This window comes from Colossoma macropomum, unplaced genomic scaffold (assembly GCF_904425465.1).
Source record: "Colossoma macropomum unplaced genomic scaffold, Colossoma_macropomum, whole genome shotgun sequence".
Taxonomy (NCBI): domain Eukaryota; kingdom Metazoa; phylum Chordata; class Actinopteri; order Characiformes; family Serrasalmidae; genus Colossoma; species Colossoma macropomum.
Window position 1 is genome coordinate 37,259,797 of NW_023494785.1, and position 17,236 is coordinate 37,277,032.

Below are 17,236 nucleotides of genomic sequence, written 5' to 3' on the forward strand. Positions count from 1 at the left end.
AAAGTCACCAAACTCTTTAGGCACCCATTTTACTGCCATTGTTTGTGTAAGAAGACTGCATGGCTATATGATTGATTTTACGCACCTGTTGGCAATAGCCAACCTACTGCTCAGAATGGCTGTCCTCAACATTTCAGCCTTACCCCACTTAGACTACCTACACTTTTTAAAATAACATTTTGTCTCAACCTCGTATATCATGAAAAAATGTTCCCACTTTTTTAAATAAGAGTTTGATATGGTATTATATAGTATATTGCTAAAATTTAAAAAACAAATAGGTCTATAAAGTTCACGTATGGAAGCTAACCTGCAAAAAACAGCCTGTTTTGAATTCATTGTGTCTGTGATGTCAAGAAAACCAGTGCATTTACATATATACACCTATTTGGCAGTTTAGCACTGTCCATTCATGCTGAAGTTGCAAGGAGTGTTTCAGGCTGGACTGCTTTTGGAAGACATGGCGACCAATCGGAATAATCTGACCAAAAGGATAATCCTTCCAGGGTCTAGGGACATCTGATGTTAGGACATCATGGGACAAAGTAGTGCCACATTTTAAAAATATAACCAAAAACTATGAATCCAATTACTTTCATTCAACATTTAACACTGTCCTGCACTAAATCCAACGAAATATGATCATGCTTTCTTTTTGATCAAACATGTAGTTGGGAAGTGATTTTAAAGTACTGACGATATCCACAGTAAAGTTAGAAAAGCTCTTTGTGATATAATTTATCACATTAACGATAAATATTGTCATATGGTCCAGCTCTTACTGCAGGCCTAATACTGATCAAGTCAGAATTGTTGTGATAGAAACCAGACGTCTGAATCGGTTAATGTCCCTAAAAGCTCCCTTACAGAATGTTACTACACAAAGTGGTTAAGAATATGCTGCCTGCTGTTATGTATCATTGTGTTATGATAGTTTTGAGAATAGGTTTTGGCCTAAAACGTTTTTAATTCATTCATGTTGAAGAGATACATGCAAGAAAAGAAACCTAGCAAATCTTGTTTTTTCAGAATTACCATTATTTTACCAACATTACACATAAAAACTCAGAAAGCATGTACAGGTTGACTGCTTTTGGATAGTAAATACATAAGCTCTGTTTGTGTTGTACACATGGCATCCTGCCACCACTGCAATGAAATCCAAGGTGGTAAGTTTCTCCAGAATAAACAATAAAATTTCACATCATACCATTCCGAATGACTGTTTATATTATAATGTTTGAACTGTGTGGAAATTTGGAAAAATCTGTGGATCCCCATTAAACCAGCTGCTTCACTCAGTATCTCCAAGCAGTCTGACGAGAAGCTAAAAGAGTTTCTTATTCCATCTCTGGAGTGTATGAAACGAACTGAATGTGATGGTAGATTTCTGACTACTGCATATACAGCCATCATTTCAACCAGCGGCTTTGTACTCTAGAAAACATGACAGTGACATAATTCAGTCATTGAGATGTAAACAAAGTCATTCAGAGAGGTTTGATGTGAAATGATTCATTGTAGAGAAACTTGCCAACTTAGATTTCTTTACAGTGGTGAATGGAACCAGGGGTCACGATATCTATAACACAAATATAGCCATTTTATGTACTATCCAAAACCACCAGTGAACCTCCACGTGTCTTCTGATATTTTTATATGTTGATGATAATGACGACATAGTGGTAAATCTGGAAAAAAATATGTTTTCATTAGGGACTATTTTGCCTCACAACAGCATATGTACCCCTCCGCCAAGAATGGCTTTTAAGAATATATATCGCTGCTGTTGGAAGAAAACCTTGTATCTCCATTTTTGTCTGTTTTTCAGTTTTTGACATAATTTGAAAATGCCTGTTGCCCTTTACATTGTGTGTAAATTTCATGATGAATGGACCAAAAGAAACGGCCCAGAAGGACTTGGTAAAATGTCTGGTTCCTTTGACTTACATTAAAAGTAAAGTAGGTTTTTTCCTTTTTTTGTGAAGTTATCATTTTGGAGATACAAGGTTTTCTTCTGACAACAGTGATATGTTTTAAGCCAAATCCTTACTGCAAAGCTTTAGTAAAACAATGTCTCAGACATCAGGCAGCATCTTCATATATATATATCACCACCACTGTGAACAATTCTAACTCATAAAGGTTCTCTAGAACGAAGCATTTCACACCAAACCACTCTTTGCTTACATCTTAACAATGTAATTATGAAATTTGAAAAATCGGAAAATCGGTGGAGTTTCCCTTTCACTACACACACTTCCAGCGCACACCGCTTTATCCACTACGGCCGTTGTCCAATCGTGAGAAGGGGGTTGGACCAGATCATGACTGACAGAGGCTTTAGCCAATAGAGCGAGCTCTGCAGCGGTTTAGACCAATCAGCACAGAGAGGACGTTCTCCACTTCCGTCACCGCACACATGGCCGCTGTTGGCCTGAGTTTAGCTGAGCAGCAGCGTCGAGTCCGTCTGTAAACACAGCTATACCGTTGATTCCTGAAAGGTCTGACCGGGTTGGAGCTGTTTGTCTCGGTATGGTCTGGATTAGCAGAGCCTGCTGGCGGAAGGTGGGTTACTACCGTTACAGCAGAGCAGCGGCTGCTGTTACAGACAGGACAGTGTGGTCAGCTAAATTAATATACTTTCTTCAACTTCAGCTTCTTTATCTACCCGGACTTCTACTAATGTACTTCACTGACTTCTTGTTCTGAGATTTCGGTCAGTCCCGACACACATTAAAGCGGGTGCTGTGTGATAAAGTCCCGTCACACGGCGCTTCCTTTAGTGTTTTCATGCCTCAGTAAGGCTACAGTATTTATACAGTCCTGGAAACAGAACTCAAGAATTGGAGTCCAAACCTGCAGAGACATTTGGATGGTACAGAGCCCCAAAGGGGCCGTAGGTTAAAAAAGGGAATGACATTGCGTTTTCTCGCAATAATTTTATGTACCCTCGCAATAATTTTGCATTCCCTCGCAATGATTTTGTTTCCTCTCGACAATTTTGCGTTCACTTGCAATAATTTTGTGTACCCTCACAACCTCGCAATAATTTTATGTTCCTCCACAATGATTTTACCTTCCCTTGCAATGATTTTGCGTTCCCCCGCAGTAATTTTGCATTCCGTCGCAATGATTCTGTGTTTCCTCACAAGAGTTTTGTGTTCTCTAGCAATAATTTATGTTCACTCTCAATAATTTTATGTTCAATCTCAACAATTTTGCATTCGCTCGCAATAATTTTGTGTTCTCTCGCAATAATTTTATGTACCCTGACAACCTCACAATAAATTTATATTCCCTCACAATGACTTTGCGTTCCCCTGCAGTAATTTTGCGTTCCGTCACATTGATTGTACTTTCCCTCACAATAAGTTCACTCGAGGTGATTCTGCATTCCCTTGCCATAATTTTGAATTCCCTTGCTAATGCAGTGGATTTTGCAAGGGAACACAAACCTTTTTCAAAGAAACAATTGCAAGGGAACGCAAAACATTTGCGAGAGAGCACAATGTCGTTGCGCATATTTTTTTTTCTCTCACAGTGACAATTTAGGGGCCCCGTAAGATGGTCAGTCTTGCATTGGAAATTTGTAGTGTTTTCGTTTTCATTAGTAGTAGAAAATCCAAGTGATCAGGCCTGCTAAAACATTTGAATAATATTCAAACACTGAAAAAGATGTCAGTTCTGTTATTCATTAGTGATGTTAGCAATATCATCACATTTACGTGAATGGGTGGCAAAATCCTTTATTGCCTGAACATTTTTCAAATCTAGAAACTCATGAGCACATGACAGGTTATTATTTTCACCTAATCAATAACCATCTGATGATCAACTGGAGTTAAAGGGGAATTCTGTTTTTTGTTGTCTGTATATTTCAATGCTTGTGGTTTACACTTTCGTTCAGAGTAGTTTGGTGTAAAATGTTTCAGTGTAGAGAAGCTTACTGACTTCAATAATTCAACAATAAATCAATAATTGGTTTTATTGCAGGTCAAATCACCTTGTGTTAAAAAGTATTTACACTTGTTTGATTATAGAAATGCTCACCCTGAGCTGTAATTGGTCAAGGTGCTGACAGCACACAGTAGAAAGCATTGCGACTATATCATTCACAATCATTTGCTCATTTGCATATTAAGTTTTGTCAGCCTTGCAAGGGCCAATATCACGAAAACAATTAACAGACAAACATTTTGTGCAGCCCTAATGTACATCATGGCCGTGTTAAGGTGGATATGCTTACAACAAATGAGATGAATCTAATTGTGGTTCGTTCTTCTCCCTCTGTTTGCAGTATGGGAACTTTGTGGATAACCTGCGGCTGTACGTTAAAGGAGGGAGCGGTGGCATGGGCTTACCCCGTCTGGGTGGGCAGGGTGGAAGTGGAGGAGACGTGTGGGTGGTGGCTAAAAAAGACCTCACCCTGAAGCAGATAAAGGACAGGTATCCCCAGAAGCGCTTTGTCGCTGGTGTGGGCTCCAATAGCAGGTGCGTGTCCAGTCATATCAGGTTCTTTTTAACCAGCATTCACTTTCTAATAAATGTGCTTTGGGAGTTTTTAAATGTCTCTGTTTGCACGAGAAATCAGTGTGGCTGTTGTGACACTCTTAAAAATAAAGGTTCCCCAATGATTTTTGGTTTACATGTGTGGTTTTGTCCCTGAAGTGTTCAGATCGTGCATGTGATGTGATCTGTGCTCTGTTGTTTTGTCAGCGTCCGTGCGCTCAAAGGGGCGAGAGGAGAGGACGTACAGATCTTTGCTCCGGTTGGGATTTCTGTGACTGCAGACGATGGAAGGGTCCTGGGTAAAAGACACGCACACCAAATGTCCTTTGTGCTTTGCAGTCCTTGTCTGACCCACTTTTTGCATTTTAGTGCTTTAACACACACTGTATTTTATCCAGCATGTGTTTTCCTTGTTTCTAAGATGTAGTTTATTAATCGTTTTTCACCCTTTTTTTTCCCTCTGTAGGAGAGCTGAACTGTGAAGGGGAAAGGGTTTTGGTTGCTAGAGGTGGTCAAGGGGGCTCTCTTCAGTCTGCATTTTTACCCAGTAAAGGCCAAATCCGTCAAGTCCGTCTGGACCTCAGACTCATTGCAGACTTGGGTCTAGTAGGGTGAGAGAATCTGCGATCATTCACTCAAACATATACACAGCCACATTTTCTATATGCCCTTTGGAGATAGTATTACTTGTTTTCCAAAACCTTTTAATAGTTTGAGACATACACTTTCAAAGTTTGAATGTGTGTTGGAATAAGGCCTGTGTGATAGGGCCATGTAATGAGGTTTTGGCAATGATTGACAGATTATCCGATGCTTCAAAGGCAATAATTGTCATATTGGGGAAAGAAAACTGATAGACATCCAAATAGGACTTATTTATTTCAAAAAGATTCACTAAATCATTTCAAATAAAGTGTAACGAATGTGTAATAATTTACCTTTTACCATTGAAACAGTTAACTTATTATGGGACATTAATAACTATTAGCCTACGGTGCAGTAAATTGCTACTGTCTCTGCTGCAGATTTCCCAGAGTGCGCCGCAACCGTAAGCATTTTCTGTACAGATTAAGTGTCTCGATGGTTCAAATGAACTGTAACTTATTACACCTAATGATTTCCCCACAGGCACCCTTAACTAAATTCCAGAGTGTAACTGCTATAACGACAAAACATTCTTTTATTTACATGAAGTGCTTATACTGAAATTATAATGTCATGGAACTGTAAGAAGAATCAATTCAAGAAAAAAAAAAGCTAAATAAAACTATTAATTTGAATTTAACATTTCACACACTGTGCATTCCTGAATCCAATTAAACAGGACAAATTATGCCCTCTTTATAATCAGTCATGCAGTTGGAAAGTGCTTTTAAGTACTGATGGTATCCACAGTATGTTTTGAAATGCATTGTGACATATTGATGTAATTTATCACAATAATGCTAAATATTGTCATATTGGCCAACCCTAGTTGGACGTGGAACTCGCACACTTGTACGCATTTATCACGAGGGGCACCTATTAGCACGCAAGTTGCTTTTGTGAGCGTCAGTTGCAGAAACAGTCATAAACCCACACCAGCAGGAGCTCACTAACGCACAAGTTTAGAGTTGCAACTGTCAAAATGAGGGGTGAAAGTTGAAAGGTGAAAGTTTTGTTTTTTTCTTTCTTTTTTTTTTTTTTAAACAAAAAATGTTACTTTGTGTTTTATTGTTAAACAAGTGATTAAAAATATTCATTCAGTCAGTTAATTTGTATAGAAAGTAGGTCTGTAGTGGCCTGACTATGTGTGTTTGTGTGTTATAATTAATAATTCCAAGCACAAGAAATATTCTGCTAATTATTTTTGGAAATTGCCCAGGCTGTGTTGACACTCAGTAATAAATACGTTCTTTTTAGAATATCTTATCTTACTCATCTTCTGTGAAAGTTTTAGGTGTTTCTTTTTCAATTCCTTTTAGTAGGGAAGTGGTGCAGCAGGTCTAATAGACTACTTTAAAGTTGAAAAGTTGCTGTTTGGAAGATCATATTTTTGTCCTAAAATGATAATGTATGGAGAATCTACATAGACATAATGTAGTCCAGTTTCAGCCCAGTTTTGGGTTTTTTCTGAGAAATCGTTGTCTTTTACATGAACCACACGACTTTTCAGGTGTATACTGTGGCTCAAACTCTGCAGTTACATGTGCTTTTTCATTATAAAGCATGCCTCCTACCTAGTGGGCTTTCTATGTAGTGGGCAACACTGGCTGTGTTTACATGCAAAGATTTTTCCCAATCCGACTGAATACATTCCGATTACAGATACGGACTGAGGTGTTTATATGCTCACTCTGCTCACCAATCTGATGGAAAATCTTCGCTCACTACAAGTAATTTGATCCAAAATGACACGCATGCGTGGAGTACCGCTTAGAGTAAACGTTACCATGACAACGAACATCACGTAAGGTCTAGTCAGTGAGATGAGTTGTGTTTTTAATTGCTTTAAAAATATGTCAGACTCAGAAAAATGTACATGTACTTATTAAAGAAGACGTCGTGTTCTGAGACACATAAACTGGACGCCCGTCCCACCGCCGTCTTTTAAAGATCAGAGCATAAACTTCGTCTCCTCTGCAGACCAGTTTCTGCTCTGCCATGTTGAACGTTATAAACTTTCACTATGACGTGACGAACATGATCAGAACGGACTTAAACTTTCCGATTGGGAATGTAATCAGATACAGGCGTTCACACAGATATTATTCCTATATTTAACGGATTATATACAGAATTACCCACCTCGTTCACTCAGATATAAATTGTATTCCAAATGGCCTCAATCGGACTAGACTATTCCGATTGAAGTGTGTACATGGACGTATTCTATTCCAGTTGAGCTATTAGTCGGACGATTAACGGATTATTAGTCTGCATGTAAATGTGGCTACTGTTGGCCTCCGTGGGGTTTAATTCTCTGCCTAGTTCATTTCTTTACTCCTAATGTCAGCTTCACTTCCCTCAATAACGTGATTAAATTGTAAGTGGCTCTGGAAAAGAGCATCTGCCATGTGCCGTACTGTGTTTACTGTGTTTACTGAGTTTTTGTTACAAAAAGATAACTTAAAATATTATTTGTAGTTTTCCATTTGAGTACATTTCTTTATCACTCACTGGTGAATTATCAGTGCAGTAGCAGTACTCTTACTGACGTACTCTGGTGGACTCTACAGCTTTTTTATTCTAAAGCCTAGATTTCTGGGACATGATGTACGTCAAAATAAGCCTTTTTCTGAAAGATAAGGTTACATCTTATATTTGCAGTGATTTCATGGCTCTAATGGCTTTGATGAACAAGGGCAGCCATATTTACATGTGTTTCAGGCTTTTTGTGCGAATGGCAGAGCACAAGAGCTACATACAAAAGCAAAATAATTATCTGTTCATTTTATATAGAATTCAACCTAGTCATGACATAAAGGAAGCAGAAATGCACTGAGAATACAGCTGTAATACTGTATAAGCATTGCTCCTAGCACAGTAAAATGATAGGAAATGGGGACAAATGCATAAAATGTAGTTGTCCTGTAAATCTGTGGCAAAACGCTTACTTATCTGCTAGAAAATCTGATGTCTTTATACGTCTAGAATGTATATATGTATATGTCTAGAATTTAATTATTTAATTTTTATTATTGTCGTCATTTTTTGTCCTTTTGAATTTAACAGGTTCCCCAATGCGGGTAAATCCTCTTTACTGACTGCCCTGTCTCATGCCACTCCTGCGATTGCCAGCTACCCTTGTGAGTACCATCAGATTTGTATGCAGGACACAGATTTGTATAATTTCAAAAGAACATTGTGAAATATGCTTTTATACAAACGGTAACTGATTTTGGTAACTCATGATATTTCATACTTTAATGGACCGTCCTGTTATCACAGGTTATTGTAGGCATTTTACAAACAGTAGAGCTAACATTTATGTGTATGTTTTTTCTGTGGTGAGTTAAGTTGTCCAGCCCACACAAAAAAGACACAAATGGATGAGTGAGAAATCCGACCGGCACCCTCTGCATTAAAGGCCAGGTTAGGTCAGGAGTCACAACCCAAATGATAAGAAGAGCCATTTTGTCTTTTCAACAAAAATGAAACCATCTTGGGAGACACAACATTTAATGTCCAGTATGTCTCAGTGTGTGATAATGTCCTAGTATAGGCTAAACAATATAAACAAAAATTCGGACTTACTTTGCTCTGCTATAAGCTTTAACAGTAGGCAAAAGCCGCTGAAGTCGCTTCTTATTTGCCAACTTCTTGTTCGAATTTTCCTGTTCCACCTTAAATTCTGCCCGAGGCGCCAGGATGTAAATGCGGCACCATTTAAGGTGGAATGGGACAATTCGAAAGAGAAACTGACTTCATCTTTGCAACTTTTTAGTGTTCGACAGTCTCTCGTTGCAGATGTAACGTATCAGTAAGCCAACTGCAGTGCTTATAAATGCAAACAAGTCCATTCGTCTCCAGATGTTTATCTTAAATCTCTCTCTTTGCCGCTGCATAACGTTACTAGCTAGACGAGATTGCGTTGCTATGTGACCTGCAGTCTGCATGCCACCCTTCAGGGTTATAGGGTGGTGAATTAGCAGAATTTGCTGCCAACCAGAGGACCATCGAGCAAGCGATGTCAAAGCTTCCACCCAACTCGGGAAGCGAATTATAAACTCTATCGCAAGGATTTGTGTCCGTGCTCAGTCATTGAGAACAAGGGCTTTCGCACTATGTTGCACATTTTGGAGCCGAGATACAGCGTCTCGTCTCAAAGATATTTCCCTAACACAGCGACCCCAACTCTCGTTTCTCAACAGTGAAATGTATTGCACTGTGCTGTGTTTAATTCTCTTCCTTTTTCTTTAGGTATCAACATGGGCTTTTGTTTCTAGCAGTATCTGAGCTCAGGACTGGCTTTCTCTCTAACCTTTTTGTAACTAGCAATGATACTTTCTCTAGGTAGACAAAGCACTTTTTGTAAGTCGCTCTGATAAGAGCGTCTGCTAAATGCGGAGGGTGCCGGTCGGATTTCTCACTCATCCATTTGTGTCTTTTTTGTGTGGGCTGGGAGACTGCTGGACAACTCAACTCACCACAGAAAAAAACATACACATAAATGTTAGCTCTACTGTTTGTAAAATGCCTACAATAACCTGTGATTACAGGACGGTCCATTAAAGTATGAAATATCATGAGTTACCAAAATCAGTTACCGTTTGTAAAAACATGTAAACGAGACCAAAACCGAAGTTATGGAAAGTTAAGGAGCTGTAATACATGACGCGCTGACATCCACCGCCACAGAATCTTATTTCACCGCAACTGCGCATGTGGCAGCAGCGTCTCATGTGCTCCAGACGAGCAGTGAATGAGAGCCTTCCAGTTCACTTGCCACATTGTTCCGTTTGTTTTATTAATAAAAGTTATTGGAAGTAAATTCATTATGGATCATAAAAAAAAATATTCATCGAGATGCATCGTTAATCGTTTTATAATCGCATCGCAGCCTCTGAATCGTAATTGAATCGACTCATGTTTTGCCTTGAGATTCTCACCCCTAATATAGGGCTCCTGGGTGGAAATACAAAAGACAGCTTTTTTGGTACTTTTTTGCATTTCACATACTGTTCTAAATTTTTGGAATCAAAGTTTGTGAACAGAGCTGGCAATGAATTTACATAATAAACCATTAGGAGCCTTTAAATTCTCACTTTGCAAATTTTCACTGTGCGTGCTCAGATAGTATGACACCTCTATTAATGTTGTAACATGCCTTTGAACACATTGTTAAACTGTTGTTTCCTTTGTTTTCTCTTTCAGTCACAACCATGAGGCCCGAGATTGGGAAGGTCATATATGAGGACCATAAGCAGGTATCTGCTTTATTTTGAACCTGCGTCTTGTTAAACGTATACAGCCAGATATGAGTGGTCTGTGGCCTTAATGAGAGGACCTTCTGCCTTGTTTACCTAGAAGTGATTGGTCTAAGTAGATGCGCTGCATATCTGTGTAGCTATGATGACCGCTGTGGTCACTTACGCTTTTATTCCCATTGATCAAGTTGCTCTACACGGTTATAAAGCGAACATGTTTTTTGTTTTCTTAACATTAGAATTGTCTTTTCAATTTCTTGTATTTTGCTTTATAATTTTTAACTTCATGATATTTCTGAATTTTGTGGTCTTCAGAGGCTGCTTATTGCACACTTTAACCGGTCACCTCTTACCACCTAGCAGTCCATTAAAGGAGGCTGACCTCATCAGTGCTTCGTTGTTGTCCCCAGCCTTTGTCAGAGTAGCTTTGTGAATTATATTTTACAAGTTTAGCTCCATACTGTTATTCAGAAACCGTAGTGTGACCTCAGCTGATCCTTCGTTACGTTCTCCTTCTTAGCTTTGTGCATTTTATTATGTAAATACATACAAGACTGTATATGCAAACAGCTGTGGTTATACGAAATACAAATATTGTGCAAGTACACACCTGGTGGCAACCTTACCATTTCACTTTTCTACACCACAGACAGGCCTATATAAAACATGCAGGTACAGTACTGTTAAAATGTCAGAGACTACCCTTCATTTATTTAGTTTCCAGACAAAATGGCTATTAACTACAAGTTATTCATTTTCCAGGAGATATTTATGAGAAGTATGAGATAATCCACTTACATAAGGAAGGGGAAAGTCAAAGGATAATAAGTGCAGTTTCCAAAACTGTATTAAAATTTGTAGAGAAAATGGGACTCCTAGCCACCATGCAAGACCAGGTAGACCAACCAAAACTGTCCCCATCAGATAAACAGCACTTAAAGCTTCCATCTTTGAGAGAGAGAAGAAAATCAAGCTGAACTGTTGATTCAGATCTGAAAAAATCCACAGCCGTCCTTCCACTGTGAGAAGACAACTCAGCGCTATGGGTCTGAAAGGATGTGTAGCTGTCAAGAAGAAAAAGGAAAGGGACAAAAAAGAAGCAAGTTGACACATCAAATAAAGAAGTTGCTGATGTTCTCAGAATTGTGGACCGACCACCCCAGAGTCCAGACCTCAACATCACTGAATGTGTTTGGATATCTTGGATTTTGAGAAGCAGAAAATGCTAAACAAACTTTTAAGACTGAACTTTGGAGGTGTGGGGAAACATCGCTGTAGATTTCTCCTGAAAAGTTTGTAAGCTCTTATATGAAGGCAAAGAGTGGACACATTAAATACTGCTTTTCTATTAAATAGAATTTCCTGCCTTTTTTTCCCCAAAACTGAAGCTAACAACATGAACATAATGGCCTTTTAGATTGGAAATTATGATACTTATAAATAAATGAAGGGTGGTCTCTGACTCTGATAACCAATACAGTTAAAAATGGCATATTTGAGCTTCTGAGTAACAAGCCTTTGTTTCCTGTCGTAGGTGTCGGTTGCAGATCTGCCTGGCTTGATAGAGGGCGCTCACATGAACAGAGGCATGGGCCACAAGTTTCTAAAGCATGTTGAGAGAACGAAGCAGCTCATGTTTGTGGTTCGTCGAATGATTGGAATCACTGACTTCAGAGTTGAGTTTGAGACATGCTTGTATGCAGTATCTAAACTGTCTGTCTTCTCCTGCAGGTTGATGTGTGCGGGTTTCAGCTGGCCAGTAACACACCGTTTAGATCTGCTTTTGAGGCAGTGCAGCTGCTTACAAAGGTAAGGTCAATGACCCTGTTTTGGCTCACTAGTTTCATGTTTCATACTTTACAGTCATCATATACAAGTAGGATGTGGGCAAGATAATGATGTGTATAGGGGTGCAACTATTTGATACATTTTTGTAATTACAAGACTAAAAAATGGTATAATAATTAGAATAATATTTTATTAACACCTTTTTTTAATTCTGCAGAATTTGATGCATTTCCCTACATTGACTAGAAACAAGCTTCCTACTGCTCTAGACTAGCTGGGCTGGAATAATCTCAATTACATTGATTTCTGCTGGTAAATGAGAGGGTGCTGCCTTGCTAGCTAACTGGAGCAGTGAGAAAACCTATTCAGGCTTATTCAGACCTGGGGCTGTATTACTGAAACATCTTAACTCTGAAATCTTATCTGTTTAGTCACCATGATGACGTCAGTTAGGACTGAATTCAAGACAGAAGCCATTACAGAACAACAGTTCTTAAATTCATAATCTTATTCATTAACTCCAGATAAGGAAACAGTATCACAGAAACATGCTAACTCTGAAATAGGACAGTACACACTTTAAAAAGATGGTACCTGAAGGGTTCTTCAGTGGATCAAATGGTTCTCTGTAGAACCATGACCACTCAAAGAACCGTTTGCATGATTAAAACCTTTTAAACTTGGCATCATGAAAGCATTCTTCAGATTGATGGAATTCTGTATAGAACCTTTTTGAAAAGGGTTCTGTATAGCACCAGAAAGGGTTCTTATGTTGTTGCAAGGGTTCTTTGAGTGTTCATGGTTCTATATAGAACCATTTTCTTCACTAAGGAACCCATCTTTTTTTAAGAGTGTAGCTGTTACAGAACAACAGTTCTGTAAGCATTTTGCAAATGGAAACTGAAACTGGAGAGCGGCGATGCTCTGATGAACAGTTCAGTGTCGACTTTGATCGAGCAGGTGAAGGTTCCCTGTGTTAAAATAAAATATGTTGTAAGATAAGATTCCTAAATTAAGATAAGATTTGCTTTTTAAATAGAAAATTGTGAACTATTTTATCTTGACCTGTCAGATCTTAATCAAACCCGAAACGGCCTGCATGCACACATCGTATTCAGTACTTTCCCCCGAATGAGTCACGTGCGTCATGAACAACAAACAAACTAACCAGCAGAATAAGCTTTCGCTGCTAATCTAATTAGCTCTGAACAGCTCTCAGCTGTTCATTATTAGAGCAAGTCAAAGGCGAAAAGGGTCTGATGTGTTACTTTTCCATCGTTAACTGGCTCTAATTTCAGGTTCGGCGCCGCTGCCACCACAACGCTGAATGATGGCACACGTGCAGCTCAGCACGATTTTTATCTGAGCGTTCTCATTAAGGTCACACAGCCATGAATCAGATATGTATCCGATGTAGCACCACATATGAAAGTGGCTCAGGTCAAATTTGAAAAGATCAGATTTGTGTGTCCTCGTGTGTCACGCAAACAATTGGATTCAGCCTGGTAATGTGAACGTAGCCTTAAATGAAAGTCCTGCCTTAAACTTTTCTTATGCCTAAAAATGTTTTAAACAATATTCAATCAATATTTATTATTTAGTGTATTAAGTGTCTGATGAATCACAGTCAGGACTGTATTAATCTCATGGAATTTAGGGGCTGCAGCCCTGTTGATTACTGTAAATGGAAGAATAATAAAAGTAACTGGAAAGGACACTTGTGTAGCTGGAGATTTGTTCTTCTACATTGTCCATAGTTTTGCAAGGACTTTTGTTGGCATTGCAGAGATTATATTGAGCTGGCATGAACTGAGTGTCACTCCAGCACCTTTGGTTTATATGTACGCCAGATGGAACTATGCTCTTATAGTGCAAACCGTCTTTGTGAAAACTTGCTATGATGAACTACAACAATAATCACTTTACTCTCATCCACCAGCTCCCTATTTCTAACGCTAATAAGCTCCTTGTCTTCAAAGTAGATCTAGTTAATGTGATTGGATTTTTAATAAATTTCATAACCAACTCGTGTGAGCATGATTTTTGGAATCGTGCTCAACAAGGAATGCTGGAGACTTGAAGTGGAACTCCATAATTTTTCTAAATGTATACATATATCAACAACACAAATATAGCCATTTTATTTTCTATCCAAAACCACTTACATGTGTCATGTTTTTATACTGTATGTAATATTGATGATGGTAAAATAATCATAAATATAAGTTTTCTACTGGGGACTGTTTTGTACCCCTCCACCATGAATGGCTAAAAAAATGGATTTTAAGTCAAAACCTTAAAAAATGTCTGACATCCTGCAGCGCATATGCAACCATTTCATGTAATAACTTTCTGTGAGGGAGCTTTTAGAGGTGGACGTCTGGTTCCTATCACCACCACCGTGAACAATTCTGAGACTGATTTAGGTTGTTTTATTCTCATGTGAATCAATATTAAATGTTCTTATGGTGCCTTGGAAATCCCCCAGAGCTGGATTGATAGGGGTGTTTTAGGGGCCCCCATACGGAGTTAGCCCAGGGCCCCTGATCACAGTATAGCCAAAGCAGTTAATTGGACTTGGCCCTTAATATTTAATCACTCTACCATTCTTTATACCTTTGTTCATTAGTCAAGTATATTACAATGATTCTTGCCCATATATGGTGTCAGTAACATTTGTCAATATTCTTTATCGTTTCTTTTATGGAATATTATTGCTAAATATATATTCAATACAAGCTTTCAGTCTATTCGCCATGCTTTTAATTTTCTGTTTAATTTTTTGTGCTAACCTTGCTCTGGTTTTTGGCTTCTACCTCAGGAACTGGAGTTGTACAAAGAGGAGCTTCTGGCCAAGCCGGCCATCCTGGTGGTCAATAAAATGGACCTTCCTGAGGCTGAAGAGAAGCTCAGAGACCTAGAGGCACAGCTGGAGAATCAGGAGGGTAAGCATGTTACTCAAAAATGGACAAAATCAGCAAGGCTTGGGTTACGATTCTGGTAGAAACTGAGGCAAAACTCTGATTGACGAGTTTGTAAGACAAGAAAAACATACACGGCTGTTCAGAATTTCAGAGGCTCTCTTTTGTATGTAATATTGATGACACAGATAACTTCATTTGTGATGTTATTGTTAGTAGTATTGTTATTATTAGTGATTTTATTCTTAATGCTAGCTGTCATTTTCCAGTACACGCATAGTGTTAGAGCTATTTTATATATGTATGTGCCAAAAATGCTTTTATATTATTGAAAACACTGATGAAACATTGACTGTATTGAATGGTAATTCAAGATATAGCTTTCTTGTTGTCGCCAGGTGGTTGGAACAGCAACACAATCTTTCTGAATAACCTTCTTGTGTTATGTCAGTGATCTTTAACGAATGCTTGACCACACAGTTCTATCTGCTGGTGTAGGTCTCTCCTGACTCACTGCTCTTTTCTCTTGCTCAGAGCTGAGTCAGCTCCTGCCTGAGGACATGATCCCCAGCACTTTTCTCCATTTCAAACACACCGTTCCTGTCTCCGCCCTGACCGGCCTCGGACTTCCCCGCCTCAAAGCCCTCATCCGCCAGTCGCTAGAAGAGCAGGACGCCATGGAAACTGAGAGCCGGCGTACAGAGAGACTGCAGGAGCTGAGAAGGGAGGTTCCTGTCGTTGCTAAGCCTGCCTGGGGGCGGCCTCAGTCAGCCTGGGAGCCCTCATAGAGCCTTTAACTTGGAACTACAGCGGTAGAGGTGGGCAGTATGGCAAAAATGTCAAATATCATGACATTTTCATGATGTACATTGGAACAGACACAATACATCAATAGTGCAGCATTTAAAAATGGGCATCTCCACATCAGAGTCAGTTAAGCTCTCATCAGCTGGGAATCGATCCTGTGATTTCCTGTCAATGGAGTGAAGCTGAAACAGGCCTGTTTTTAAAGAAGTGTAGCTGGTCAGTGTTGTGATTGGGTGCTGATGATGTCCACGATGCCCTCAGACTGGTGTGACAAATCTTTGTGACAACATATTTCCCAACTTCTATTTAAGGTTTAAATTACATTTAAATTACACGTGAAACAGTAATAGATCTAAAAGTTACAAATTCTGTAATGACATCTGGATGTATTTTCTCTGTAGAATGGAGTGGACTTGGTGCCTTTTTGAAATGATTGATGACCGATGGTTTGCACCGTACTTTCACATAATTAACTATTCCAACAGGAGTCTGTTTTGTTTAACCCTTTAGTTCAGTGGAACTATATTAAAGTTGGTCCATGTCATGCCTGTGTTAAGAACTGAGCCTAAATCTTTTTTGAAAATTGCTCTCGCACCCTGTGGTAAACAGAAATGTTCCAAACTGGATACGTTTTGCAATACATACATTTGTTCTGCTGAGCGTGACTGGATCCTCTAAAAATGACGAGGTCGTTAAAGAATCTAAATATGATTATTACTACATGCAAGCTAACAAGCTGGCTGCACATCGAACTGACATCATAAGACTGGCAAATTCACCAAAACACACCATACTAACCAGCAGGCTTTGTCAGGTGTAGTAAAGTTGCTTTGGCAGTTGCAGCCTAAAGTTTGAGTAGGTGGTGTTGGTATATAATAGTGTTAACGTGTAGTATTAGAATTGCTTTCATGCAAAGTTATTCCATTGACAGGATGTAGCAATACTGATATTTTGGGTGCTCAATGACCTCATAATTTTAAGGATCCAGTGAAATTTGGGGGGAAATATATGCATAGAACAAAAACAGGGCCAATAGCGAAGACTTTTAAAAGCGTTATTGATTTTTCACATTGAGAAATCAGCTTCAACCCTTGGTTTCCTAATGTGGGAATGATGCCAGCTGCAGAACGATGACCCGACAAGGTTGTTTTTTGGTGTTTTGGCACTGATCTTATTCAAATCATATTAATATCACGGGAAAAGAATTTCACAGCCCTCCTCAGACCTGCTGACTGTGTAGACAATTGAGTTGTGTCTTTTGGCTTCTTTTATGAATCGAATGATTCCATTTATTTATGA

General features: G+C 38.9%; 1 protein-coding gene across 1 annotated transcript; it reads left to right on the forward strand.

Moving 5' to 3' along the window:
* The first annotated feature begins 2,405 nt into the window (after window positions 1-2,405).
* Window positions 2,406-16,496, forward strand: gtpbp10 (GTP-binding protein 10 (putative)). Its single transcript, XM_036593114.1, has 10 exons — window positions 2,406-2,568; window positions 4,301-4,494; window positions 4,720-4,811; window positions 4,979-5,123; window positions 8,227-8,300; window positions 10,369-10,421; window positions 11,956-12,063; window positions 12,153-12,230; window positions 15,031-15,154; window positions 15,665-16,496. The coding sequence occupies exons 1-10, from the start codon at window positions 2,536-2,538 to the stop codon at window positions 15,916-15,918; spliced, it is 1,155 nt and encodes a 384-aa protein (XP_036449007.1). The 5' UTR covers window positions 2,406-2,535; the 3' UTR covers window positions 15,919-16,496.
* The last annotated feature ends 740 nt before the right edge of the window (window positions 16,497-17,236 follow it).

Excerpts from the sequence above, each read along its gene's own strand:
- gtpbp10 (XM_036593114.1), top strand. The coding sequence starts at position 2,536 with ATGGTCTGGATTAGCAGAGCCTGCTGGCGGAAG. Across the intron at positions 5,124-8,226 it reads GCAGACTTGGGTCTAGTAGG|GTTCCCCAATGCGGGTAAAT; the intron begins GTGAGAGAATCT and ends TGAATTTAACAG. Across the intron at positions 12,231-15,030 it reads CAGTGCAGCTGCTTACAAAG|GAACTGGAGTTGTACAAAGA; the intron begins GTAAGGTCAATG and ends CTTCTACCTCAG.